The following is a 27998-nucleotide window of genomic DNA, read 5'->3' on the forward strand; positions in this document are numbered from 1 at the left end:
ATGGTCAGGAATGTTCTGATCTTGGGGATGTTGTATATTGTGAATTTACAAGACCACACCCTGGACTTTTAAGTATGTTCTGATCTTGGGGATATTGTGTAAAGTGAGTCTACAAGACCAAAGCCTGGGTGGTCAAGTATGCTCTGATATATGTGATGTTGTATCAGTTGAGTCTACAAGACCAAAACCTTGACTGTTAGGTACGTTGTGATCTTTGTGACGCTGTGTAACGTGAATCTACAAGACCAAAGCTTAGGACAGTCAGGAATGTTCTGATATTTGTTATGTTGATAAATCGAGTCTACAATGCCAAATTCTAGGTGATCAGGTGTGTTCTGATCTTTGGGGATGTTGTATAAAGCGAGTTTACGAGACCAAAGGCTGAACAGTCAGGAACGTTCTGATCTTTGTGATGTTGTATAACATGAGTATACAAGACCAAAACCTTAACTGTTAGGTATGTTCTGATCTTTGTGATATTGTATAACGTGAGTCTACAAGACCAAAACCTTAACTGTTAGGTATGTTCTGATCTTTGTGATATTGCCTAAAACGAGTGTGCAAGACCAAAGTCTGAACAGTCAGGAATGTTCTGATCTTTGTGATGTTGTATAAAGCGAGTCTACATAACCAAAACCTTGACTGTTAGGTATGTTCTGATCTTTGTGATGTTGTATAACGTGAATCTACAAGACCAAAGCCTATGTTCTGATCTTTGCGATTTTGCCTAAAACAAGTCTACAAGACCAAAGTCTGGACAGTCAGGAGTGTTCTGATCTTTGTGATGTGGTATATAGCAAGTTTACAAGAGCAAAGCCCGGGCTATTAGGTACATTCTGATCTTGGGGATGTTGTATAAAGTGAGTCTACAAGGCCAAATATTCATAGTAACCTGGTCAGTGAAGGACAGCTGGTCATTTATGTTATAACAGACATATTTACTATATCTTCTTCTTTTCCCACTTCTTTGTAGGGTTGTTGTTGTACAGGTTTCAGTGTGACTTTATGCCCTTTCTTGATGCCAGTCATACTCATTTACCCGGGCTTAGGACCAGCTCCACAATGGTAGCATATTTTCTGTATATAAAGTGTATAAAACAGTAACACATGAAACATCAAGAACAGTTGGGGTATCACAGGGGTAAACCCCGCTTAGTAGACACCAGCTGGCTAAGATGGCATTTTGAGGAAAAACAGACCGATAGTACAAAATAGAATTTCTACATCTTCAATGTAGAGAAAAGCCAAGCAAAATGACACCTTTTATTGGCTAACTAGAAAGATTACAATATGCAAGCTTTCGAGGCAACTCAGGCCCCTTCTTCAGGCAAGATGTCTTGCCTGAAGAAGGGGCCTGAGTTGCCTCGAAAGCTTGCATATTGTAATCTTTCTAGTTAGCCAATAAAAGGTGTCATTTTGCTTGGCTTTTCTCTACATTCATAATGGCTAACACGGTACAACACCCTAGTACTACATCTTCAATGTAAGTGAGTGTGTCATCGGTTGACTTTGTGAACTTTTTCTACTCCCGTACATATTATATGCATTATTGAAATTTAAAGTTTCTCTCATTTAATGTTATGTCTCGAGTGTCATGAAATCTTGAGCCTTTTTGATATTGTTTCTTGTTGCTATTTGTTCTTTTATTCGTTACGTTGAATTTGATCACAGTGCCATTTTGAATCTGCATCAGGTTTGGCCATTTTGTGTATTCCGTTCAGGGAAGCTGCCATCTTCTATACCTTTGCTGGTCACGTGACATCATCACCTCAGGGGTATTAAAGATGGCTGTTTTACCAGATGATTAAAAGTGGCAGATGTATGGAGAAGGCATCAGGAGAAGATATGTAGTCAGGAAAAAAGGACCATGAGTTTGTACCAGGAAGTGAGAATCCCTAGTGTGGAAATGGAAATATACCCAACCTGGCTGGGTCGCCCAAGGAATGGAAGGATGGGGGAAGGCAGCTTCTTTAGGGTACTGCCTCCCCCAGAACACTAGATGGCAGCAAACCCCGGGTTGCAGCGGTGCCTCAGATTCCCATAGGGCTCCATGGGAGTTGGAGTTTGGCACAGCCCTCTTGGGTTCCGTGGGGGGCATCAGGAGGAGTTGTAGAACCCTACTTTGGGTTTCCATCACACCTGGGAGTGATTCCAGTTAACCCCGATGACCACCTGGGGCACTCCCAGGTGTCGCATAAAAGAAGCTGTTTTCCCCCATCCTTCCATTTCTTGGGCATCCCAGCTGGGTTGGACTGCTGGCCGTCTCTTACACTCATGAAATACGGGGCCCTGAAATATATGCTACAAAAGACTAGACGTAAACAACAGTGAACTCTCCGCCCGTTGTTTGCAAGCGTAAGAACATACAGTGATTATGAATTCTGAGCACATATCTACCATGTCCTGGGGGATTATCAGTAGATGGGCCTATGAGGACTGTCCTATAATTACAATTACAATACTTTTGTACCCACCAGGTTGCTGCTGCCTACATATTTTTGAATTTCCAGAACTTGTCGGGTCATAACCTTTCAATGAAAACCATGTTACAGATGGACAGACCTTATTATTTTAAATACACAGACTAGATTTACTATGTATCTAAGATGGGTTGAAATCTAAGTAATCAAATTGGACCCCATTGTAAATGTTTACAGTGCATCATGCTTTGAGTATGCCTCTGTTATATGCCTTTTGGTATGGAATTTGCAAAAGCAGTGTCAATGTTTGTGATGCACCATCTGTTGGAATGAAAAATGCAATCAATTTCATTACTACAGATGTTTATGATGCGTCATCTGTTGGAATGACAAATGCAATGCATTTTATTAATGTAAATGTGATGTACCATTTGTTGGAATGACAAATAGAATGCATTTTATTACTGCAAATGGTTGTGATGCACCATCTGTTTGAATGACAAATACAATGCATTTTATTAAGGTAAGTGTTTGTGATGTGCCATCTGTTGGAATGAAAAATGCGATGCATTTCATTACTACAGATGTTTGTGATGCACCATCTGTTGGAATGACTGAGACATGGCAACCAGACAGACAGACTTGACTTAGCACATGCAACTCGACTGTACACATGACAATAATGACCAAATAAGCCTAATAAAGCAATTCCATTATATCTATCTATATTCTTAACCTGCTTAGCCAGTGCAGGGTCATGGGGAAGCTGAAACCTATTCTCAACAAGCAAAAGGTGGCAGGCAGGAACAACACCTGGGACAGGATGCCAGTCCATCACAGGGCGAACACACACAGTCACAATGGCCAATTTAGTGTCACTAATCCACCTACGGTAAGATGCATGTCCATGGCCTAACAGTGGAAACCAGAGCACTCAAAGGACACCTACATAGACACAAGGAGAACATGCAAACTCCTGATAAGGGTGCACCTGGTCACCTTTTTGCAAGACAGCAGTTCTTCCACTGCACCACTACAATGTATTTCATTCTTTAAAAAATTTGCTTATAATGATTGTGTTATGTGTACGTATATAAACTGTCCATGTAAGCCGTGTGGTCGAGGGAAGACATGGAAAGTCCAAAAAATATTGAAGTGCCAAAATTTGTCAGCCCATTAAATAATATGTCTTTGCTACAGAAAAGAAACAGGTGTGTGGTGGAGTGAAAGCTAAACAAAACAATAGTCAATGGTGCCCAGTAGAGTGTGTCTGGCATTGCAATGGATAGATAGATAGATAGATAGATAGATAGATAGATAGATAGATAGATAGATAGATAGATAGATAGATAGATAGATAGATAGATAGATAGATAGATATGAAAGGCACTATAAGATAGATAGATAGATAGATAGATAGATAGATATGAATGAAAGGTACTATATGATAGACAGATAGATAGATAGATAGATAGATAGATAGATAGATAGATAGATAGATAGATAGATAGATAGATAGATAGATAGATAGATAGATATGAATGAAAGGCACTATATAAGATAGATAGATATGAAAGGCACTGTATAAGATAGATAGATAGATAGATATGAAAGGCACTATATAAGATAGATAGATAGATATGAAAGGCACTATATAAGATAGATAGATAGATAGATATGAAAGGCACTATATAAGATAGATAGATAGATATGAAAAGCACTATATAATAGATAGAAAGATAGATAGATAGATATGAAAGGCACTATATAAGATAGATAGATAGATAGATAGATAGATAGATAGATAGATAGATAGATAGATAGATAGATAGATATGAAAGGCACTATATAAGATAGATAGATAGATAGATAGATAGATAGATAGATAGATAGATAGATAGATAGATAGATAGATAGATAGAACGTGTTAGCGACAGTGCCCCCTGCTGTTCTGGAGCTAAACACATACCTCTGAGGGCCTTGGTGATCCCCTGACTTGCAGTCGTTCCAGCAGTTTAATTCTTTGTGTGTGTAAATGGACTTGACGTAGCACATGCATCTAAGAATTTTACTGTACACTATAACAGTGACAATAATAAACCTACTGTATAAGTCTAATAAAGAAACTCTATTAAATCCATCCAGGGCAGGGTCTTTGGACTGCCAGCAACAGGTGCCAGGTAGGAACAATACCGGGAGCAGGATGCCAGTCTATCATGGGGCAAACACACTCAGTCACAATAGCCAGTTTAGTGTCACCAATCCACCATGTCTATGGACTGAGGGAGGACTCCCTTGCAGACACAGGGAGCACTCTGGGATGTGAGCCGCCATTTCCTTGTTGCTACCACTCTGCCAACCCCCCACTTTATTGTTTTTTCTTTTCTGCTCATGTAGGCATCGTAGAGCCTTTTGTTGGAGTGCCTACTATGAAACTGGCTACCATCTCCTGATTTTTCTACTTTATCAAGACTTTGACCCTGCACTCCCTGGGACACTGACCCGATACTGTAAAATTTGTCCTGGCTGCCCTAAATGCCAGTGTACGCCCTAAGCTATCTGAGTATATATTTCATAGTAAATTTGCCTGCTTATTATCGTCACAAAAGGCAAGCTGATAAAAATAGGAAGTCCAAAAACAATAAAAGATTTAGAGAGAAATAATAGGAAAGCGTTTGTTGTCCGAGCCGCTGCAGCTGTTGAAGAGATGAGACTCCTGTTTGTTCAGCTATCACATCTGCTCAATGCAGCATTCAGCGTCTCGCATGATAACAGCGGTGGGAGTTGCTGCCTTTGTGCACCTTTTTCATTTCAAGGGCCACAACAGGTGTTTCTGAGAAACCATTTGCAGCCTGAGAAAAGCAGCACAACTCCTCCGAACCATTCAGTCACAAATTCTTTGAAACTCGCCAAGCGTCAGAAATCTCTGTTATGAACAGAGGGTTTTAATTTTTTTTTTAATATATTTGCCAAATAATCCGATCCTATAGGCTGCCAGGTTCTCCTGCCATGTTGCACAAAACCTCCAAACGGCAGCTCAATTCACTTTTGCAGGGATTGAAAATGAAATTCCTTTGTGTTCTTTCCTTCAGCATTTCTCTTTAAATGTTCAGTGTTTTCCTGCTCGTATTTATTTATTGAATTATTTTCTCTATTTTCTCTTTGGTCCTCAGGTAGGAGATCAAATGAAACTTCTTCATAACTGCTGGAGTGAGCTGCTGGTGTTGGACCACATTTACCGACAAGTGCTGCACGGCAAAGACAACAGTCTGCTTCTTGTGACGGGTCAAGAGGTGAGGAGACCATTAGCCTGGGTTAAGGCGCTATATGAAAGAGACAACTTCTGGTAGGAGACCACACAGTTTTTAAATGGAGTTGGTGGTCTCTCTCTCTCTCAGTGGTTTTATATTTGTAATGACGTATTAAGGCAGACTGGTTTTTTTTAGAGAGTGTGACAGATAGGGGGGCGCTGTCGTCCCATTGAACCCTCAGACGACATGTCAGACACCAGGTAAAAGTCCAAATAATTGAATTTATTATAATAATAGTGTGCACCAAGCACCTCCACTCCACAATACTCCAATAAATCAATAATAATAACAAACACAATCCTCCAACTCCCAGCAGCTCCGTCACACTCCCACCCAACTCCGGCTCAGACTGCTGAGGTTCCCCTCAGTCCTTTTAAAGTCAATGACCTGGAAGTATTTCGTCTCCGGGTCAAACGCCTTCTTCAGGTGTCCCGGAAGTACTGCGGGTTTCCGTCCTTGTGACTCCTAAGTACTTCCGGGTTGACGTAACCATAATAGTCCCTTGGATCTTGGTGAGCTCCACCTGGCGGCACCCACGGCACCCAAAAGGTCTGAAGAGACGGACTCCATGTCCCATGCTGCCCTGTGGGAATCCGAGGAACCATTTCCATCCAGGGGAGCTGCCATCTAGCATCCCGGGGGATGTAGTGTCCTGAAAAGGCTCCTATCAGTTGAGGGACGTCCTGGCCAGACTGAAACGCCGGCCGTCCATCACAAGACATTAGACAATAAAGTAAAGCCAAGCAAAATGACACCTTTTATTGGCTAACTAGAAAGATTACAATATGCAAGCTTTCGAGGCAACTCAGGCCCCTTCTTCAGGCAAGTTTACATCTTGCCTGAAGAAGGGGCCTGAGTTGCCTCGAAAGCTTGCATATTGTAATCTTTCTAGTTAGCCAATAAAAGGTGTCATTTTGCTTGGCTTTTCTCTACATTCATAATGGCTAACACGGTACAACACCCTAGTACTGCAGACAATAAAGTAAGAAATTTTACTCTCCAGTCCTGTGAAAGTACACCCCCTTGGAAATGGTTGACGTTTTCAACATATTTGACCAATCAAACCGCAGGTCTTCATGGAAGCAGTGCCTATAGGTAAAGGTGAGATACTTGAATAAACGCAGAATGAAAGTTTGCCTTTTCATTCATTTATTCCACAAAAATATCAATAGATGTAACCGTCTACTGGGGAAAAAAGTGAAGTCCACCCTTGGTATTAGAAGCTGGCATGCCCACCACCCTTTAGCAGAAATAGATAGATAGATAGGTTTCTTGTAAGAATTTTGCATAACCACCCACCAGTATTGTGAAATTTCGGACCAATTCCCCCATGCGAAATCCCTTCAGCTTCAAGGTCTTTATGGGTTTTCTTGCGTGTTCTGCCCTTTTTGAACATTTCAGTGGGCTTCAGATCAGGACTTTGATCAGGCCAGTCCATAATATCTCCATTTTCTTCATTCTGAGCCATTCCTTGCTGGATTTGCTAGTGCGCTTTGGGTTATTAGCATGTCGAAAGGTCCAATTCTGGTTCAACTAAACAATGTGAAATTTTGGACCACTTTCTCCATGTGGTTGAAGTGGTGGCTCTGAGGTGAGGGATCTGTGCCAGCAATTGAAAGGTTGCCAGTTCAAAACTTGTAAATATGGACCACTTCCTCCATGCAGAATCCCTTCAGCTACAAGATCTTTGTGGGTTTTCTTGCGTGTTCTGCCCGTTTTGAACATTTCAGTGGGCTTCAGATCAGGGCTTTGGCTGTGTCAGTCCATAACACCTCCATTTTCTTCTTTCCGAGCCATTCCTTGCTGAATTTGCAAGTGTGCTTTGGGTCATTAGCTTGCTGAAAGGCCCATTTCTGGTTCAACTAGACTCTGTGACATTTTGGACCACTTACTCCAAGTGGGCAGAGTGGTGACTCTGACGCTACGGATCGGTGCCGGCAATCAGAAGGTTGCCAGTTCAAATCCCATAAATACCCAAAGTGACTCAAATCCATTGGACCCTTGAGCAAGGCCCTTAACCTGCAATCGCTCCATCTTGGGGAATGACATTAATCTGCAAGCAGGTCCTCCATGTTGCAGGGAAAACTCAGGGGTTGGTGGCAGGATTGGCACTCAAGCCTCTGTATTAAAAACAAAAACTCCCACTGTTCCATTCCATTTGAACTGGTGTGGCGCTGAGGTGTCACCTGCTGCCCTCTCCTCCTAATGTGGGATCCTGAGATGACTCGTCGTGTGATGGGCAAAGCAGCGGGCTGTATCAGTGCAGACTCATGTGAAATCCCTACAGCTGTAAGATCTTTGTGGGTTTTCTTGTGTGTTCTGCCTGTTTTGAACATTTAAATGGGCTTCAGAGCAGGACTTTGACCTGGCCAGTCCATAACATCTCCATTTTCTTCATTCTGAGCCATTCCTTGCTAGATTTGCTAGTGCGCTTTGGGTTATTAGCATGTTGAAAGGTCCAATTCTGGTTCAAGTAAATTCCGTGAAATTTTGGACCACTTTCTCCATGTGGTTGAAGTGGTGGCTCTGAGGTGAGGGATCAGTGCCAGCAATTGGAAGGTTGCCAGTTCAAATCTTGTAAATATGGACCACTTCCTCCATGCAGAATCCCTTCAGTTGCAAGGTGTTTGTGGGTTTTCTTGGATGTCCTGCCCATTTCAAATCCACCCCACAATCTTTCAATTGGATTCAAACCAGGACTTTGACCATGTAAATCCACAACTCTCCATTTTCTTCATTCTGAACCATTCCTTGGTGGATTTGCTTGTGTACATTGGGTCATTAGCATGTTGAAAGGTCCAATTCTGGTTCAACTAGACTCTTTGAAATTTAGGAACACTTCCTCCATGCAGAATCCCTTCAGTTGCAAGATCTTTGTGGGTTTCTTGCATGTTCTGCCCGTTTTGAACATTTCAGTGGGGTTCTGAGCAGGACTTTGACCAGGCCAGTCCATAACATCTCCATTTTCTTCTTTCTGAGTTATTCCTTGCTGGATTTGCCAGTGTGCTTTGGGTCATTAGCATGTCGAAAGGTCCAATTCTGATTCAGCTAAACACTGTGAAATTTTGAACCACTTACCCCACGTGGGTGGAGTGGTGGCTCTGAGGCGAGAGATCTGTGCTGGCAATTGGAAGGTTGCCGGTTCAAATCTTATAAATATGGACCACTTTCTCCATGGAGAATCCCTTCAGTTGCAAGATCTTTGTGGTTTTTCTTGCATGTCCTGCCCATTTTGAACATTTCAGTAGGATTCAAACCAGGACTCTGACCGTGTCAGTCCATAACCCTCCATTTTCTTCATTCTGAGCCATTCCTTGCTGGATTTGCTAGTGTTGTTTGGGTCATTGGCATGTTGAAAGGCCCATTTGTGGTTCAGCTAAATTCTGTGAAATTTTGGATCACTTCCTCCATGCAGAATCCCTTCAATTGCAAGATGTTTTGGGCTTTCTTGCACGTCCTGCCCATTTTGAACTATTCAGTAGGATTCAAACCAGGACTGACCGTGTCAGTTCGTAGCCATCCATTTTCTTCTTTCTGAGTCATTCCTTGCTGGATTTGCTGGTGTGCACTGGACCATTAGCATGTTGTAAGGTCCATTTCTAGTTCAACTAGACTCTGTGAAATTTTGACCACTTTCTCCATGTGGGTGGAGTGGTGGCTCTGAGACGAGAGATCTGTGCTGGCAATTGGAAGGTTGCCGGTTCAAATCTTGTAAATATGGATCACTTTCTCCATGCAGAATCCTTTCAGATGCAAGATCTTTGTTGTTTTTCTTGCACATTCTGCCCATTTTGAACATTTCAGTAGGATTCAAACTAGGACTTTGGCCAGACCAGGCCATAAAACCTCCATTTTCTTCATTCTGAGCCATTCCTTGCTTTATTAGCTAGTGTGTTTCGGATAATTAGCATGTCAAAAAGTCCATTTCTGGTTCAACTTCAACTTTTGTACACTTTGTTGTGATGCAGAATTCAGAGTTTACTCCATGACCTCAAGCTGCCCAAGCAACCCCAAAATCGGCACATGTCCACCACCACCGTGCGTCACAGTTTAATTGAGGTTCTTCTCTTGAAATGCTGTCATTAGTTTGCACCACACATTCTACTGGTACTGTGGCCCAACAATTGTTATCTTTGATTCACCTCTCCAGAGCACTTTGGTCCAGGAGTCCTGGTCTTGGCCTAGATGTTCAATGGCAAACTGCTGTCCTTCCTCTAATGTCCTTGGCTTTTTCCTGGCCGACCTCACACGCAGGTCACATTTGTCCAGTCTCTTTCTGATTGTAGATGCATGCACTTTGACATCAACTTTTACAAGAGTTACCTGAAAATCCTGCAATGAAATTTTGATGTATCTCACAGTCAGGTCTTGGGCTGAATTTACTGGGCCAGCCAGTCCTGGGCAAATTAGTGGTTTTTTGGAATCAATACCATCTTGATGATCTACCTGACAGTGTAAATGACTGATGTCAAATAATTTGGAGATCCCATGTCAGACTCCTAAACATTCACAATCTTCTTTCTGAGGGACCTAGAGAGCTCTTTTGATCTTGGCTTGATGATACCACACGCATCAGTGGCAAAGAGAACAGCAGAACCTCGATGTGTGCAGTTTAAATGAGACAGTCGGGTCTGCCTACAGACTCTATCTATCTATCTATCTATCTATCTATCTATCTATCTATCTATCTATCTATCTATCTATCTATCTATCTATCTATCTATCTATCTATCTATCTATCTATCTATTGTATAGTGCCTATCATATGGATCTATCTATTTTATAGTGCCTTTTATATCTACTGTATCTATTTTATAGTGCCTTTTATATCTATCTATCTATCTATCTATCTATCTATCTATCTATCTATCTATCTATCTATCTATCTATTGTATAGTGCCTATCATACTGATCTATCTATTTTATAGTGCCTTTCATATCTATCTATAGTGGAATATCACATTCTCCAAGAAAATTCTATTAATCCATTCTCGTAACTTCTCCTGTGGCTGAAACTCATTTCAGGACCCCTCAAAAGAACTGTTTCAGCCACGGTGGTCTTCCAGCTAGTTCAACTTCTGGCTCACTGATGTTAACACACACCTTACAGTTTGTTTATGGTTCACTGAATTGCATGCCAGGAAAACCGTATGGGGCTCCGTAATAAGGACAGGACTGTAAGAGGAAAAAAATAATAATAATCTGTTTGAACGAATAAATATGGAACGGGGCTCCATACTACTGAAAAAAATTAAACTAATTCGAACGAGTTATGTAATTCAATCAAATGACTTATGTAATTCAATTGAAACAGTTACATAATTCATTTGAATAAGTTAATTATGGGGAGGGTTACATCAGGAAGGGCATCCGGTGTAAAATTTTGCCAAATCAATATGCGGACAACAGTACAAATTTCCATACCGGATCGGTCGAGCCCCGGGTTAACAACGACTGCCACCAGTACTGTTAGCTAACAGGGTGCTGGCAGAAATTGGGCTACTGTTGGCCGAAGAAGAAAAATAAGAAGGAGAAGAAGAGGGGGGAGACGTGTCCGGAGGCAGGACGAAAGGAGTAAGGTAAAGAGAGTGGAACTGAGGGTAGGAACTTTGAATGTTGGCAGTATGACTGGTAAGGGGAGAGAGTTAGAAGATATAATGGAGAGAAGGAAGATTGATATATTGTGCATACAAGAGACTAAATGGAAGGGTAGTAAAGCCAGGTGGATTGGAGGTGGATTCAAATTGTTCTATCATGGTGTGGATGGGAGGAGAAATGGAATAGGAGTTATTCTGAAGGAACAGCATGTCAAGAGTGTTTAGGAGATGAAAAGAGTGTCAGACAGAGTAATGATTATGAAGCTGGAAATTGCTGAATATTGTTAGTGCATATGCCCGACAAGTTGGGTGTGCAATGGGTGAGAAAGAAGATTTTTGGAGTGAGTTGGGTGAAGTGATGAACAGAAAGTGGTGATTGGAGCGGATTTCAATGTACATGTTGGTGAAGGGAACAGTGGAGACGAGGAGATGATGGGCATGTATGGTGTCAAAGAGAGGAATGAAGAAGGTCAGAGGATAGTGGATTTTGCCAAAAGAATGGACATGGCTGTGGTGAATACGTATTTTAAGAAGAGGGAGGAAAATAGGGTTATGTACAAGAGTGGAGGAAGATGCACACAGGTAGATTACATCCTATGCAGAAGAGTCAATCTAAAGGAGACTGAAGACTGCAAAGTAGTGGCAGGGGAAAGTGTAGTTAGGCAGCATAGGATGGTGGTCTCTAGGATGACGTTGGAGATCAAGAAGAGGAGGAGAGTGAGGGCAGAGCCAAGGATCAAATGGTGGAAGTTGAAAAAGGAAGACTGCAAGGTTAAGTTTAGGGAGGAGGTGAGACAGGCACTGGGTGGCAGTGAAGAATTACCAGACAGCTGGGAAACTACAGCAGATGTAGTAAGGGTGACAGCAAGAAGGGTGCTTGGAATGACATCTGGAAAGAGGAAGGAGGAAAAGGAAACCTGGTGATGGAATGAGGAAATACAGGAGAGTATGCAGAGGAAGAGGATGGCAAAGAAGAAGTGGGATAGTCAGAGAGATGCAGAAAGTAGACAAGAGTACAAGGAAATAAGGCGCAAAGTGAAGAGAGAGGTGGCGAAGGATAAAGAAAAGGAGTATGATGAGTTGTATGAGAGGTTGGACACTAAGGAGAGAGAAAAAGACCAGTGGGCTAGACAGGGACTGAGCTGGGAAAGATGTGCAGCAGGTTAGGGTGATAAAGGATAAAGATGGAAACATACTCACAAGCGAGGAGAGTGTGTTGAGCAGATGGAAAGAGTACTTTGAGAGGCTGATGAATGAAGTGAACGAGAGAGAGAAGAGGTTGGATGATGTGGAGATAGTGAATCAGAAAGTGCAACGGATAAGCGAGGAGGAGGTAAGGACAGCTATGAAGAGGATGAAGAGTGGAAAAGCCATTGGTCCAAATGACATACTTGTGGAAGCATGGAGGTGTTTAGGAGAGATGGCAGTGGAGTTTTTAACCAGATTGTTTAATGGAATCTTGGAAAGTGAGAGGATGCCTGAGGAGTGGAGAAGAAGTGTACTGGTGCCGATATTTAACAATAAAGGGGATGTGCAGAGCTGTAGTAACTACAGGGGATAAAATTGATGAGCCACAGCATGAAGTTATGGGAAAGAGTAGTGGAAGCTAGGTTACAAAGTGAGGTGATGGTTAGTGAGCAGCAGTATGGTTTCAAGCCAAGAAGGAGCACCACGGATGCGATGTTTGGTATGAGGATGTTGATGGAGAAGTTTAGAGAAGGCCAGAAGGTGTTGCATTGTGTCTTTGTGGACCTGGAGAAAGCATATGACAGGGTGCCTTGAGAGGAGTTGTGGTATTGTATGAGGAAGTGTGGAGTGGCAGAGAAGTATGTAAGAGTTGTACAAAATATGTACGAGGGGAGTGTGACAATGGTGAGGTCTGCAGTAGGATTGACGGATGCATTCAAGATGAGGTGGGATTACATCAGGGATTGGCTCTGAGCCCTTTCTTACTTGAATGGACAGGTTGACAGACGAGATTATACAGGAGTCCCCGTGGACTGTGATGTTTGCTGATGAAATTGTCATCTGTAGCGAGAGTAGGGAGCAGGTTGAGGAGACCTGGAGAGGTGAAGATATGCTCTAGAGAGGAGAGGAATGAAGGTCAGTAGGACCACCAAGACAGAATACATGTGTGTAAATGAGAGGGAGGTCAGTGGAATGATGAGGATGCAGGGAGTAGAGTTGGTGAAGGTGGATGAGTTTAAATACTTGGGATCAACAGTACAGAGTAATGGGGATTGTGGAAGAGAGGTGAAAAAGAGAGTGCAGGCAGGGTGGAGTGGGTGGAGTGGGTGGAGAAGAGTGTCAAGAGTGATTTGTGACAGACGGGTATCAGCAAGAGTGAAAAGGAAGGTCTACAAGACGGTAGTGAGACCAGCTATGTTATATGGGCTGGAGACGGTGGCACTGACCAGAAAACAGGAGACAGAGCTGGAGGTGGCAGAGTTAAAGATGCTAAGATTGGCATTGGGTGTGACGAGGATGGATAGGATTAGAAATGGGGACATTAGAGGGTCAGCTCAGGTTGGATGGTTGGGAGACAAAGTCAGAGAGGCGAGATTGTATTGGTTTGGACATGTGGAGAGGAGAGATGAGGGGTATATTAGGAGAAGGATGGTAAGGATAGAGCTGCCAGGGAAGAGAAAAAGAGGAGTCCTAAGAGGAGGTTTATGGATGTGGTGAGAGAAGACATGCAGGTGATGGGTGTGAACAAGATGCAGAGGACAGAAAGATATGGAAAAAGATGATCCGCTGTGGCAATCCCTACTGGGAGCAGCCGAATGAGGAAAAAGAAGAAGATTTTTGTTTGCCATAGGACTAGAAATAATAAATTAAAAAATCGCTCCAACTTTCAAACCAGCTATCAAAGTCTGTGAACGCACCTTAATGTTCCACCAGGCATTCATTTTCTTGTTCATTTTTTTATGATAGACACATCTAGAAAAATGAAATGTCTTCTTGGCCTAGCTAAGCTGGCAATGTTGAAAACAAGAAGCAATATGATGGAGAACACATTACCCACTAAGCTTTGTTAATGCGTAAAGTAAAGGTCCAATTCATAGCAGACTGAAAGTGGAATTTGCTTATTATAAAATGACAAGTCATCCTGAAGAATTTCAAGAAATGTGGGGAATGCATGATGTTTTGTGTTCAGTTGAAGGTGAACATTTTGTTTGAATCTTTCTGAAAAAAAAAAAACTTTTCACATAAGAAAACGCAGCCAGTTATGTAACCGTAAATAAAGCTTTCTTTATTATATATATTTATATATTTTATATATGTAAAGTAGAACCCTGATTATCTAAGGTAAAGTGTATTGATGCTACTTTGAATAGCTGTAAACTCGGATAAAATGGATGGCCGCTGTCGTGGCAATGCTGTGCACAGAAGGTGGCCGCTGACACACAAAGAGAAGAAGAGATCAGCTGACGTCACAAGGGAAACGCACCACTCGTAGTGGTCAGAGAAGAGCTCTGCGCGGCTGATGAATGGAGGTCGTCATTTAACTCCTGGCACAAAGTGCTCGCCCGTCCGACCGGGAGAACGGGGGTTCTCAGCTCACCGCCGGCAGTTCACCACAGCGCAAATCCTTCAACTGACATGCTGAGTGTCTGCGCTGGTAACACACTGACAACTGCGAGGGGTGCAGTTAAGGAGGAGTGAGTGAGTAAGCCACGCCCACATTCGCTCAGTCACCGCCTCCTCGAGGTTAAAAGAACAGCATTGGAGCCCTTGTTACAACTCTTATAAATTATAAGAAAAAAGGCGTATTATGTGTACAGGTTCACCTTGAATAATGTGGAACAACGGCAAGTTAGGGCACAGATACACAGTGCCTGTAAAAAGGATCCACTCCCTTGGATGTTGCCACGTGTTATTATTTTACAAAATTAAATCTCTGTGGATTTAATTTATATTTTCTGACACTGATAAACAGAAAAAGACGGTTTAATGACAAATTGAAAACATATCTGCTGCAAAGTCGTCTAAATTAATTATCAAAGCCAAGAGAAATCCACTGGGATTCAGTGTTTAAAAAAATAAAATCTATTGTAGGGTGCATTTAATGTCTGTCTAAATTACTATTATATTTATCATATCGTGGTGTTCATATCTATCTATCTATCTATCTATCTATCTATCTATCTATCTATCTATCTATCTATCTGTTATATAGTGCCTTTCACATCCATCTATCTATCTATCTATCTATCTATCTATCTATCTATCTATCTATCTATCTATCTATCTGTTATATAGTGCCTTTCACATCTATCTATCTATCTATCTATCTATCTATCTATCTATCTATCTATCTATCTATCTACAGTATGTATTATATAGTGCCTTTTCACTTCTATCTAATTTACTATTATGGTGCACCTTTCATAGTTACCCTATAGTCATATCTATTTACACACACTATATATTTCAATATATATATTGACTTTCATACATTATGTATTTCTGTATTATTATAAAGTATATTTCGTATCTCTGTCTCTCTATATGTTAAGTGTCTTTTAAGTCTGATGGTGCCTCAGAAGTTCCTGCCTCAGGGTTTACTATAAATTGTTTAATATAATGCTATTTGTGAACCTATTTTTTTTTATGGATCAGCCCGTTCACATTTACTGTACGATGGGAGGATCTCCAGCAGGGTTTTTTTTTGCACTGATGTAAATCCTGCACACTGTTTGCAATTCTTTTTTGTTTTTCCAATTGGAGTGCCATGCTCAGGGTCACAGAGAGTCAGTAGCAGGATTTGAACCCAGAAGCTCAGGGTCTGAAGTCCATATTCTTAAACACTACACCACAATTCCTGGATTTGAAGTTTCCAGCCACATTAATTGAGTAGATCATGGAGCTCTTGTATGAAATCAAATAGTAAGGCAGAAAAGTAGAACATTTATGACAAAAATTGGTAGCAGAGGCTGGCTGGCTGATTGGAGTTTGTCTTTGTTTTGTCATTGGAGCGTCAGTTTATCAGTGACATAATCCCATCTACATGAGTGCTATATAGATAGTTTATTTAGTCCCTTCTGTTTTTTTAGCATCCATTTATCTCTTTTTCTGTATCAGCGGAGCACAGCACCAATCTTTGCTTTGTCTAACAGACCAGACAGTGAGACTTCATTCTGTGAGTCACGTGTCTCATTGGCGACCCCACATCCCCCTACAAAGATGCATTGCATTTTTTTTTCTTTTGCTCTGAACGTTGCTAGACATTGAAATGGAATTTGTTTTTGGCAGAATTTATAAATTTCAGGACCATGCAGATGTTTGCATGCTGTTTGTCTCATTTTGGAGATGTTTTGTGTGCGGGAAGCTCTACAAATAGCTTGGAAGATCCCAGAAAGTACAGAGGCCCCACGTTGAGGAAAAACCTAAAATGACAATTTTATTTCTGTTGAAGAACTCCAATTTTCCCATCAGAAAAAATCAACAACATTCATTGTATTTATACTTTCAGTGTGAGAATAGATTAAACTTGTAAAACCTGGCATGTACTGGAGGTGATGTGGAAAATGGCTTTGGAGAGCAGACACCGTCGCCATACCTGAACACTTAGACACGTGAGAGCGGCCTTTGGTAAATCACAGAATCGTGATATTATATCTATTATATAGTGCCTTTCATATCTATCTATCTATCTATCTATCTATCTATCTATCTATCTATCTATCTATCTATCTATCTATCTATCTATCTATCTATCTATCTATCTATCTATCTATCTAGGATTTATGAGGTTAAGGATCTGCACTGGTATCTGTAAGGTTGCCTGTTCAAATCCTAGATAGATAGATAGATAGATAGATAGATAGATAGATAGATAGATAGATAGATAGATAGATAGATAGATAGATAGATAGATGTGAAAGACACTTTGTAATATATAGATAGATAGATGTGAAAGGCACTATATAATAGGTTCTAATTCCACTGCTGACACTCTGTGACCATGAGATTGTCACTTCGCCTGTTTGTGATCCATCTGGAAATAAAAAGAAAAGTAATAATTGCTCACATGTTGTCATTTGCTTTAGATTTCGGCGTCAGCCATGTAATATGAACAGACAGATGTTATTCTCTTGATCCCAAAGTAAATTCATGTAGAATTTGAAATTGAGAAAACAGAGAAATGGTGAAAGTATTACGATATACCCGTGATCAAGCAGTACAGTGGCACAGTGATTAGTACAACTTCTCTGTGTTCAGAGGGTCCTGTCACTGACTGTCTGCAGTTTGTATGTTCTCCCCATATCTGTGTGGCTTATTCCTCCAGGTACTCCATTTTATTTAACTGGTCCTGTATGCCTGAGTCTGCCTGGTTGTGGACTGATGTGCCCCTTACAGCGTTGGCTTTTGCCCATCCGAACCACCGTTACTGCCAGGTTAGGTTTCGGCCCTCCCCAAATCTAAACTGGATTGTGTGGGTTGGATAATAATGGACAGACAGATGATGTAGTGTAGCACGTCAGTGGTGTACAATTCCTGAAATGAGGTGACTGTACAATGACCGTGTAATCACAAAGTCGTTTAACGTTTTTTTTTTCTTCTCCTCTTCCTCCTCTTAGATTGAACTCTCCACCGTGGAGACTCAAGCCGGAGCGACGCTCAACAGCCTGGTACTGCGAGCTCAGGAGCTGGTTAGGAAGTTGCAGTCCCTGCAGGTCGACAGGAGGGAGGTCGCCTGCTTCAAATTCCTCATCCTGTTCAATTCCGGTGAGTCTTCCTCTTGACGCTTTCTGTTGTCTTCTTGGCATTGCCTGCTGGTTTGTGCCCCACTGGAAGCTGAAGGGAGATCAGTGTGTGCCATTTTGTTTTTTGTTTTTTTTTTGCAGTTCATAAAATAACGTTTTCAATCTGGCTTTGGCGTAGCAATGTGTTTTTTAATAAGTGGGCTTGGCAGCACGTTGACTTAATAAACAGCCTATTCGTGCATGGCGTCCAGCTGGGGATCCTCGGATGGCGTCTAAGGGGCAGCATATAAGGCCGCTGCTTCTACATAATCAGTGCTCTGACTATTCTTGCCCGTGTACTTTATGTAAGTCTGGAGGATTCCAGCAGGTGGCAGTGCGAGATGCTGTTACAAAGGTGCAAAAACAAAGATGCCAACAGCGACTCAGAAGATGGTATTGTGAGACCTTTATATGTATTGCGTCTTTCCGATGGGGAATGTGTAACGCTTGTATTGCGTATTCGATAAATGGATGAAGAAAAGCATCATAAAGACATTCGTATGTCAGCATGTAAGTTGGCTGTTTCGCTTCACTGCCTCAAACCCACGTAACCAAATAGACACATAGAGCCGTTACATGAGGTATACACGGAATGTTCTAATTAAATACAACAGCAACACATGCCTAGCAAATAAACGTACAGTAAGTGCGAAAGAATAAGCAGGGAATGTCAAATTCAGGCTTGGGAGCAGAACATTAGGCAGGACTGGTCCTCACTCAGATCAACAACTTGAGCTCTAAATTTACCTGTTTGTACGTTTTCATCTTGGTTCCAGAGTCAGGCCTTTAATGAGCTCTTGGGCATGGCCATCAGCAGGGGGTCTGTCTGCGGAGAGAGTGTCGACCTCGTCAAGAGGTTTACTTACCTTGGCAGTGACATTCATGTGACTCTGGTGACTCTTCCTATGAAGTCAGTAGACGGATTGGGAGAGCATGGGGTGGTCATGAGGTCGCTGGAATTGGGTGTGTGGCGCTCCTGATATCTGAAAAAGGATGAATGCTTTTAGAGTCAATGGTGCAGCCTGTCTTGTGAGTCTTGGACGCCATCCAGTGACCTGAGACGAAGATTGGACTACTTTGGTGTCTCCTTGGAGAATCCTTGGGTGCCACTGGTGTGACTTTGTGTTGCTCATGGAGTCCCGAATGAGGCACATGACCTGCATTGTGAGGGAGCGTCAGTTACGGCACTATGTTGCGCCATTACCCGAGGGTGATCCAGCTCACAGGACCATCACTGTTGAATGGCTGGACCAGGCCAAGGGGACGCCCATGTAACATAATTTCCAGAAGGTGGGACATGACCGCCTGTCTGCCTGGATGTGGGGTCGCCAACCAGGATCTTAAGCTGTTCTGTTGTGTTGGATGGGTGTGGCAACACGCTGTACCAGTGCATGCTCCCCAATCTGACCTGACCTGTACGTTTTCCATTTCTCATAACATCGTTTATAAAAACTGGTCGCCAAGTCCAGTTCTGGAGGACCACCGTGGTTGCAGGTATTCATGTGGACCCTTTTATTAATGAGTGCCCTGTTTGTGCTGCTAATTAACTTCTTGTGAATTCATTTTAATTGAATTGCTTTTTTAAGCTTTGCTCCTCTGAATTGCTTCATTTCTTTCCTTAAATGGCACCCAAACAGAAATGAAATGTGAAGTGAGGGAGCCAACAGAAGACCAACTAAGTCAGGGCCTCAAACTCCAACCAGCTGCTTAATGAGGCGCCGATTCTTGTCGTTAATTAAACTCGTTCTTTAATTTCGCGGCTTGTTGCTGTTCTCATTGTGCAATATCAGACATTTCTGAAATTGTAGATTTTCTCTTTTCTAAGAGCACTGCTAAAATGTTTTGTGGACCTGAGCAGATCGACATTCTTGAGACCTTCATCTTTCTTTATTTTCAGATATTGTATGATGGACACCAGTTGTTTTGGTTCATTTTATAATATCTCATTATTGTTTGGCTGCTAATTAAGGATAAAGAAACAATTAAGGAGTCAGAGTCTTCAAGAGCAAATCAATTAAAATTAATTCTAAAGAAGTTAATTAGGAGCAGAACCAGGTCACTAATTAATGGTTAGAATGAAAACCTGCAGCCACTGGGGCCCTCCAGGACCGGAGTTCATTTTATATCTCATTATTGTTTGGCTGATAATTAAGGAAAAAGAAACAATTTAGGGGTCTGAGTCTTCAAGAACAAGTCAATTCAAATTAGTTCAAAAGAAGTTGATTAGCAGCAAAAACAGGTCACTCATTAAGAGAAGGGTTAGAATGAAAACCTACAGCCATGGTGGTCCTCCAGGACCGGACTTGGCGACCAGTTTTTATAAACGATGTTATGAGAAACTGAAAACGTACAGGTCAGGTCAGATCGGGGAGCATGCACTGGTACAGCGTGTTGCCACACCCATCCAACACGACAGAACAGCTCGGGATCCTGGTTGGCAACCCCACACCCAGGCAGACATGCAATCGTGTCCCACCTTCTGGAAATGATGTTACATGGGCGTCCTTTTGGCCTGGTCCAGCCATTCAACAGTGAGGGTCCTGTAAGCTGGATCACCCTCGGATAATGGCACCATTATAATTGGCGACCCCACATCCAGGCAGACACGCAGTCGTGTCCCACCTTCTGGAAATGATGTTACATGGGCGTCCCTTTGGCCTGGTCCAGCCATTCAACAGTGAGGGTCCTGTAAGCTGGATCACCCTCGGGTAATGGCACCATCCTTCTTTAACGTCCACAATGGCAGATTTTGGTGGTTTCCAAGTTGTAGCAGTCGGAATTTATTGACATTAAAGCAGGATGTGACGTCAAGGCACACGTCACGAATCACAATCACCAAGTTAATCTGGCTCTGCACAGACTAGTAATTACATTTTAGAGATGTGCAGAGTTGATAGAGTTTTGTTAAGATGGACCAGGGGTGTCGAACTCCAGTCCTGGTGGGCCGCAGTGGCTGCAGGTTTTCATTCTAACCATCTTCTTCATTAGTGACCAGTTTCTGCGGCTAATTCACTTCTTTTGCCTCTGTGTTAATTCACTTGACACCTAATTCAGGCCCCTTAGTTGTTTCTTTTTCCTTAATTAGCAGCCAAACAATAATGAGACACAAGACGAGCCACCACACGAGCAGCTCACCTGTGCCCATCACACAATATGTGAAAATAAAGAAAGGTGGTGGTCTCAGTAAGGCTGAGCTCTCAGGTCACCAAAACATTTAGAAAAAAAAACAGAAAACCAACAGTTTTGGAAATGTCTGCTGTGGCAGAATGAGAGCAGCAATGAGCCATAGAATTAAATAACAGGTTTAATTAACAGCAAGAATCGGCTCCTCATTAAGAGATTGGTTGGAGTTTGAATTCCCAGTTTAGCTGGTCATCTGTTGGCTCGTTCCACATCTCATTTCTGTTTGGCTGTCATTTAATGAAGAAAAGAATCAATTCAGAGGACTGACTCTTTAAAAACATGGCTATTAAAATGAAGAGAAAAGGACTTAATTAGCAGTGAAAACTGGGCACTGATTAGGAAAAAGGGTTAGAATAAAAACCTGCAGCCACTGCGGCCCACCAGAACTGGAATTCGACACCCCTAAAATGGATGAAACAATAGGAATTGTGCTAAAAGAAAAACATAGAAACATAGACAGGAACAGAAAACCCAGATCTAGCTGGAAAAACAGAGGGGTGGTCACACTGCTCAAATCATTCATCCAACATCGATGCTGGCGGAGCTGTAATGCCACTTGTCGTCACTTGCCGTTATCTTGCAACCGCCGAATCCTCCACTTCTTTTCTCGGACATTTTCCACTTGTGCTCGGACGTATCTGTCTTGCCTTTGCGTCCATTTCGTCTCGCCCGTCTCCACATCCACTTTCAAAGAGCTGGTGATTTGATGCCAGCTGTTCCGTCAGGTGTGTCTGTCACGGTGGAGATGTTGATGGCAGACAACGATGCTGATGTCACATACCAGCTTGAACACACACCCCACCCAAATTTTGGCTGGTATTTCAACTCGTGCACGTGTCGCCTTCACTTCTGAGGCAAGTCCTCCTCCTCCTGACTCTGGCTCCCGGAGTGGTGTGCTGCTGGCTCCTTTTATAGCCCACCCGGAAGTGCTCCAGGAGCTTGATGACCTACTTCTGGGTGTGGCTGAAGAGCTGCTCTGTAGGGCTCTGTAGCTACAGCACCCCCTGGTGGCACCCATGGGTCCCAACAGGGCTGCACTAAACTCCAACTCCCATGAAGCTCTGCAGGAGGCCTAGGCACCACTACAACCCAGGGGGGCTGCCATCTAGCGTCCTGGAGGAGGTAACACTCTGGATAGGCTGGCTCCCCTGGTTCTCCCAGCGTGGAGGCACCCCGGCAGGGCATGGGCCCCGGCTGTCTGCCACAGTGTGTACGTAAACACGATAACTTGAGTGCGCTTTCACTTAGGTCAACTAAACTTTGCATACAAGTATGAGGTACAAAACGTCAATTTCTATCAGCTTTTGAGCGATTTCCGCTAACTAGAAGTGGTACTTTACCTGAAACTTTTCCCCAAAAATATTCAAAATTTGATAATTTCACATATTATTATTCATGCAGCTGCAGAGTCCAATATATTTACCTTTACTTTTATACAAGGGATGTTCAGTTTTTTAAACTCTATTTATTAAGAATTTCAAAAACAAATAACATCACTTTTCTACATGGTCACTTTCGTTTGCGATACATTTTTCCAGCGTCGTACCAACTTTTTAATCCCCAATTACTACTCCTCCCGCCTTCACCGTTTCCAATGAAAATTTTAAAACGTGGAAACTTTTTGAATGTCCCTCGTAATAATTGTTCAATATATTATTAATTTGATTTGATTTGTTGTTGATGGTTCTTTAATGTTTGTAATATAAAAATCTAATTATTGTCTGGCGGTTTACTCCTCAAATATCTGCCCCCATATTTGAGTATATGAGAAAGTCGAGGGGAGACCACTCCTAATTGTTGTGTTCTGTATTTATAATTAATTTTCACCACTTTACAGAGATTTATTTTCACTGTGAGATGAAAGGGTCCTTATCTGTTGATTAGTGTAAAAAAAGCAAAATGAAACTCACTGGGATTCAATGACATCCAATAATAAGAGGAGAAAAACCCCCTGGCTGCGGTGGGTTGGCACCCTGCCCGGGATTGGTTCCTGCCTTGTGCCCTGTGTTGGCTGGGATTGGCTCCAGCAGACCCCCGTGACCCTGTGTTCGGATTCAGCGGGTTGGATAATGGATGGATGGATGGAAAATCCCCTGGGGTGAAGAGTTTTTATGAGGCACTGCATGGATATGGAGAGTTAGTGCCACCTGCATGGCGGTATATAAGTGACTGAGGGGGGAGCCGTTGGCCGTTGTGCATATTTTGTCCTCTTCTGGATGTTTTTGTTACACTCGTTATTGGTTGGAATTCTGATTTGTTAGGTTTTGTCTGTTTTTAATCCTGCTTGTTTTTTTTTTTTTAACTTTCTGATTTTTTTTGTCTTTTCATTTTTTTTGACTATGAAATTAATTGTTGTATACAGTAAGTTCAGTTTTATGGTATGGAACGCTACTTTCTTCATGGTATAAGTTTGACTTGATTGTACAGAATGTTATTTTCTTCAAATAAAATTGAAAAAAGAAGGAAAAAAAGGAAACTCGGCTCTCAAAAAATACCTCAGTTCACTTATATTTTGCTATATATTCTGCCTCACTGTTTTGTATCTGCCAGAGGGGCCAAACAATTAGTTCAAAATTTTAAAAAGTAATAAATAAAAATTCGGACGTGAGCGTCATTAAGCTTTGCACCCTTGCAACCCAGTTACCTGAACTCTTCTCTAACATTTCAGTAATTATTTACCGCTCTGCTCATTCTGATCATAAAATAGATCATGATGATAGCAACTGGCGAGAACAATTCAGGATGATTTGCAGAATTAGGGTATTTGAGGGTTCCTCTCAAATGCCCCAAAAACTAATCAGCACATCGTCATCTCATAACAGGCTGAAGTTTTGAGTTTGGAATTTGTCTGTCCAGCCATTTTTGTGCATCTTTGTGAGCCAAGCTTGACAATACCTGTATAAAAAACAGCGCTTCTTAAACTGCAAAGAATATTTTATTTGAAAATGAGACGTTAGATGTAACTGTTTGATAGAAAAAAAAATCGGTTGATAGATAGATAGATAAAAGGCACTATATGATAGATAGATAGATAGATAGATAGATATGAATGGCACTATATAATAGATAGATAGATATGAATGGCACTACACAACCCACAATCTTCCACAATCTCCTTAATGCAAAGCAGCAGCACTACCACTGCACCACCTGTGAGGATAGATAGATAGATAGATAGATAGATAGATAGATAGATAGATAGATAGATAGATAGATAGATAGATAGATAGATAGATAGATAGATAGATAGATAGATAGATACTAGCCAATATTGATGCTATGTACAAGAGAGGACAGAGCTGACTATACTTCCTTAGAAGGCTGGCTTCCTTCAACATCTGCAATAAGATGCTGCAGATGTTCTATCAGACGGTTGTGGTGAGCGCCCTCTTCTACGCGGTGGTGTGCTGGGGAGGCAGCATTAAGAGGAAAGACGCCTCACACCTGGACAAACTGGTGAGGAAGGCAGGCTCTATTGTTGGCATGGAGCTGGACAGTTTGACATCTGTGGCAGAGCGATGGGCGCTCAGCAGGCTCCTATCAATTATGGAGAATCCACTGCATCCACTCAATAGTATCATCTCCAGACAGAGGAGCAGCTTCAGCGACAGACTGCTGTCACCGTCCTGCTCCACTGACAGATTGAGGAGATCGTTCCTCCCCCAAACTGTGCGACTCTTCAATTCGAAAGTTATTGTCTGTTTTTTACCTGCATTATTATCAATCTTTAATTTAATATTGTTTATTGTATCAGTATGCTGCTGCTGGAGAATGTGAATTTCCCCTTGAGATTAATAAAGTATCTATCTATCTATCTATCTATCTATCTATCTATCTATCTATCTATCTATCTATCTATCTATCTATCTATCTATAGATAGATAGATAGATAGATAGATAGATAGATAGATAGATAGATAGATAGATAGATAAAAGGCATAATATGATAGATAGATAGATAGATAGATAGATAGATAGATAGATAGATAGATAGATAGATAGATAGATAGATAGATAGATAGATAGATAGATAGATAGATAGATACTGTAGATAGGGTCCTTTAACGCTCTTAGCCCTACAAACATAAAGCACTTCTGCAGTTGGTGTCTATAAATAAAATGTATTATTATTATTATTATTATTATTAATCCTGTCAGAGGAACACTGCCACCTGCTGTATTGGGGGGCAAATTCTTCCTGAAATCTGTTCACCCCCCATTCATCCATCATTGAGTCATCCCGACTGCGACAGAACTCGAGGCCCATCCCGGTCGGGTAGTAAATCATCGTTGACCTCAGCTGGGGTGCCAGTCCATCCAGTCCAACACACCCAGTGGTAACTGTGATAGACAGATGGACAGCTTTACTATTCAGGGTGACAGCCCCTCTTGATGTTCCTTTCTGCCACATGGCTGTCCCATCTAACCCTGCAGTGAATAAATTAATAAAGTTGTGGCAGGCGGTTAAGGCTTTGGACCTTGAACCCTGGGGTGTTGTGTTCAAATCCCTCCACTGACACTGTGTGACCCTGAGCTTGTGCTCCAATTGGAAAAACAAAAGAATTGTAAACAGTTGTATCTCAAATGTTGTAAGTCCCTTTGGATTAAAGCATTGGCCAAATACGTAAACTTAAGTAGTTTCATGAGATGGATGGTTATACAGTATGGTGTACTGAAATGAGGTATTTATGACTGACTTCATGAGACTGACCATCCAGTTTTGAAGGACATCTTCTAGGGCCCTGATGGTCATCATTTCCAGCATTCTAACGCAGAGTCCTTCTGACAGGCCGCACTGGTGAGTTTTCAGTTCGTTTTTAAGTCAGGTGTGATTGTCCTAAAAGTCGGCGCACTGCTCTTCTGTTTGTTTTTTTTTTGGTGGTCACTCGTTCACCCTTTTCTGTATCTGTGTTGCCAACAGCTGTTATAGACGAATAGTCAAAATAGGCCAATTTTTTGAGAAAGTGGCTGCTTCATGGACAACAAACTGAACCGCATTGGATGTTTATTCGGAATTGGACTCAAACCGGGAAGACATCTGAGGCCGTGATTTTTATACAGCGTGCCGTAAAAATAGCCACATGGTGTTGTAATAATATGCCAGACAGCAACTCAGAATTACTGATAGAGCTGCACTGTTGACACGAAGTCAGGAACTGAGATGGTTGTTTACAGTGAAATTCACGTCAGCAGCAGACGGGATGAAGCGTCGCCTCGTGTGCTCACAGACTTCTCACGAAGTGCCACCGCCGCGGAGTCTGTGCTCACTGCAGCTTTGACTTCTTCCATGAGTTATCCAGCCAGATAGACAAAATAAGAGGCAGCACTTGGGGCTCTAATGCTGTTATGAAGATAAGTCTCATAGTTTAGAAGTCAGGTCTTCACCATGATGCAGCTTGAGGCTCTTCAGCTGAAAGGTGCAATTTGACGAACTGTTATAGTGCCTTTCATCATCTTTCATCGCAGTACAAACAAAGCATTACAGAAACTCCATAAAGCCGGCAAAGGCACTGATGGAGGCAACAGAGTGTAATGGCAGACCGCAGTGCCTGTGAGGTCAGTCATGTGATGCCCCAACATAACAAAACAGGCATCGCATTAGACTGTGGTTAAGATTAGGGTGATGGGGGGGTATGTGACTCAAAGGGCATTTCGTGACTGACGTTGTGGGCTTCACCAGACCTGTGTCGTAGGTATTGCAGACCACAGTGAGACCCCCTTCCTGATGGAAGTGCCTACATCTATACATATAAAATCCAACGTCTGTCTGTCTGCTTTTCACAAGAAAACTACTTAACGGATTTAGATCAGGTTTCTATCTAGAATTTGCTTGAATATTCCGGTTGATTTTGTGACTTCTCTCATCACTAAGTATCATAGTTCACTTGCACCACTCATTTATTCACACAAATCCGAGAGACACACAGTGGGTCAAGGGAAGGGGGAGGTGGGGCCTCAGGAGTGAGGAGGTGGGTGGGGCCTTAGCTGTGGGGAGGCAGGCGGGACCCTTCTCACTCACTTGCCAGCCTTTGTGCGAGTCATTCTACCTGTCGCCACGTGTTGGAGCGCACCTTGCCTCCGCTTAGCTAGTAATACCCATTTGTTCAGCAGACATTATAATCTACAGATTGTTAAGGTGTAACATTTGACATTTTTGAGAGAGAGATCACAGCTACGTTTGTTTTAGAGGGTAGCTGCAGATTGGCAGAGATATCACGGCCATGTGCTCTTCTCCCCACGCGGGGGACATTCACCCATCAGAGCTGAACACGATCAGATACAGTGCCTGGAGTGTACCCACTTTCAGCTTGGCCAGAATTACATTTTTTTTTTTATTGATTTTTAAAATTTGTCCCGTTTCACAACTATGTGGGCGGATCCACGGGGGGGCATCTAGTCATGAGTAAAGTGCGGTCCACCTGAAGAAATGGTGGACATGGTGGAGAAGGACAAACAAACTGTAATGGCTTTTACTTCACTATTAGCATGTAGACTTGTCTTGTTCAACTGGAAGAATCCTAACCCACCTCTCTTAAGTCAGTGGGTAACTGATGTTATAAACTGTTTGAAACTGGAAAAAATCAAATTCTCATTTAGAAGATCGGAGCAAAACTTGGCAGGATCTAATCAGTAACATTTGGGAATAAACATTAAAATAGAGGAAGCGGATTTTCTTCCCTTTATTCTATCTATCTATCTATCTATCTATCTATCTATCTATCTATCTATCTATCTATC

General features: G+C 42.1%; 1 protein-coding gene across 2 annotated transcripts in view; it reads left to right on the forward strand.

The window, feature by feature from the left end:
* The window catches only part of LOC114657161 (nuclear receptor subfamily 5 group A member 2-like), a 211668-nt gene that overhangs the window by 116936 nt on the left and 66734 nt on the right, over positions 1-27998 (forward strand). For both annotated transcript variants that reach the window (XM_051931978.1, XM_051931979.1), the window contains exons 5-6: positions 5594-5713; positions 17913-18060. In XM_051931978.1, coding sequence (XP_051787938.1) covers positions 5594-5713; positions 17913-18060 — 268 coding nt within the window. The remainder of the gene's footprint in view (positions 1-5593; positions 5714-17912; positions 18061-27998) is intronic.

This window comes from Erpetoichthys calabaricus, chromosome 9 (genome assembly GCF_900747795.2).
Source record: "Erpetoichthys calabaricus chromosome 9, fErpCal1.3, whole genome shotgun sequence".
In the NCBI taxonomy this organism is placed as follows: domain Eukaryota; kingdom Metazoa; phylum Chordata; class Cladistia; order Polypteriformes; family Polypteridae; genus Erpetoichthys; species Erpetoichthys calabaricus.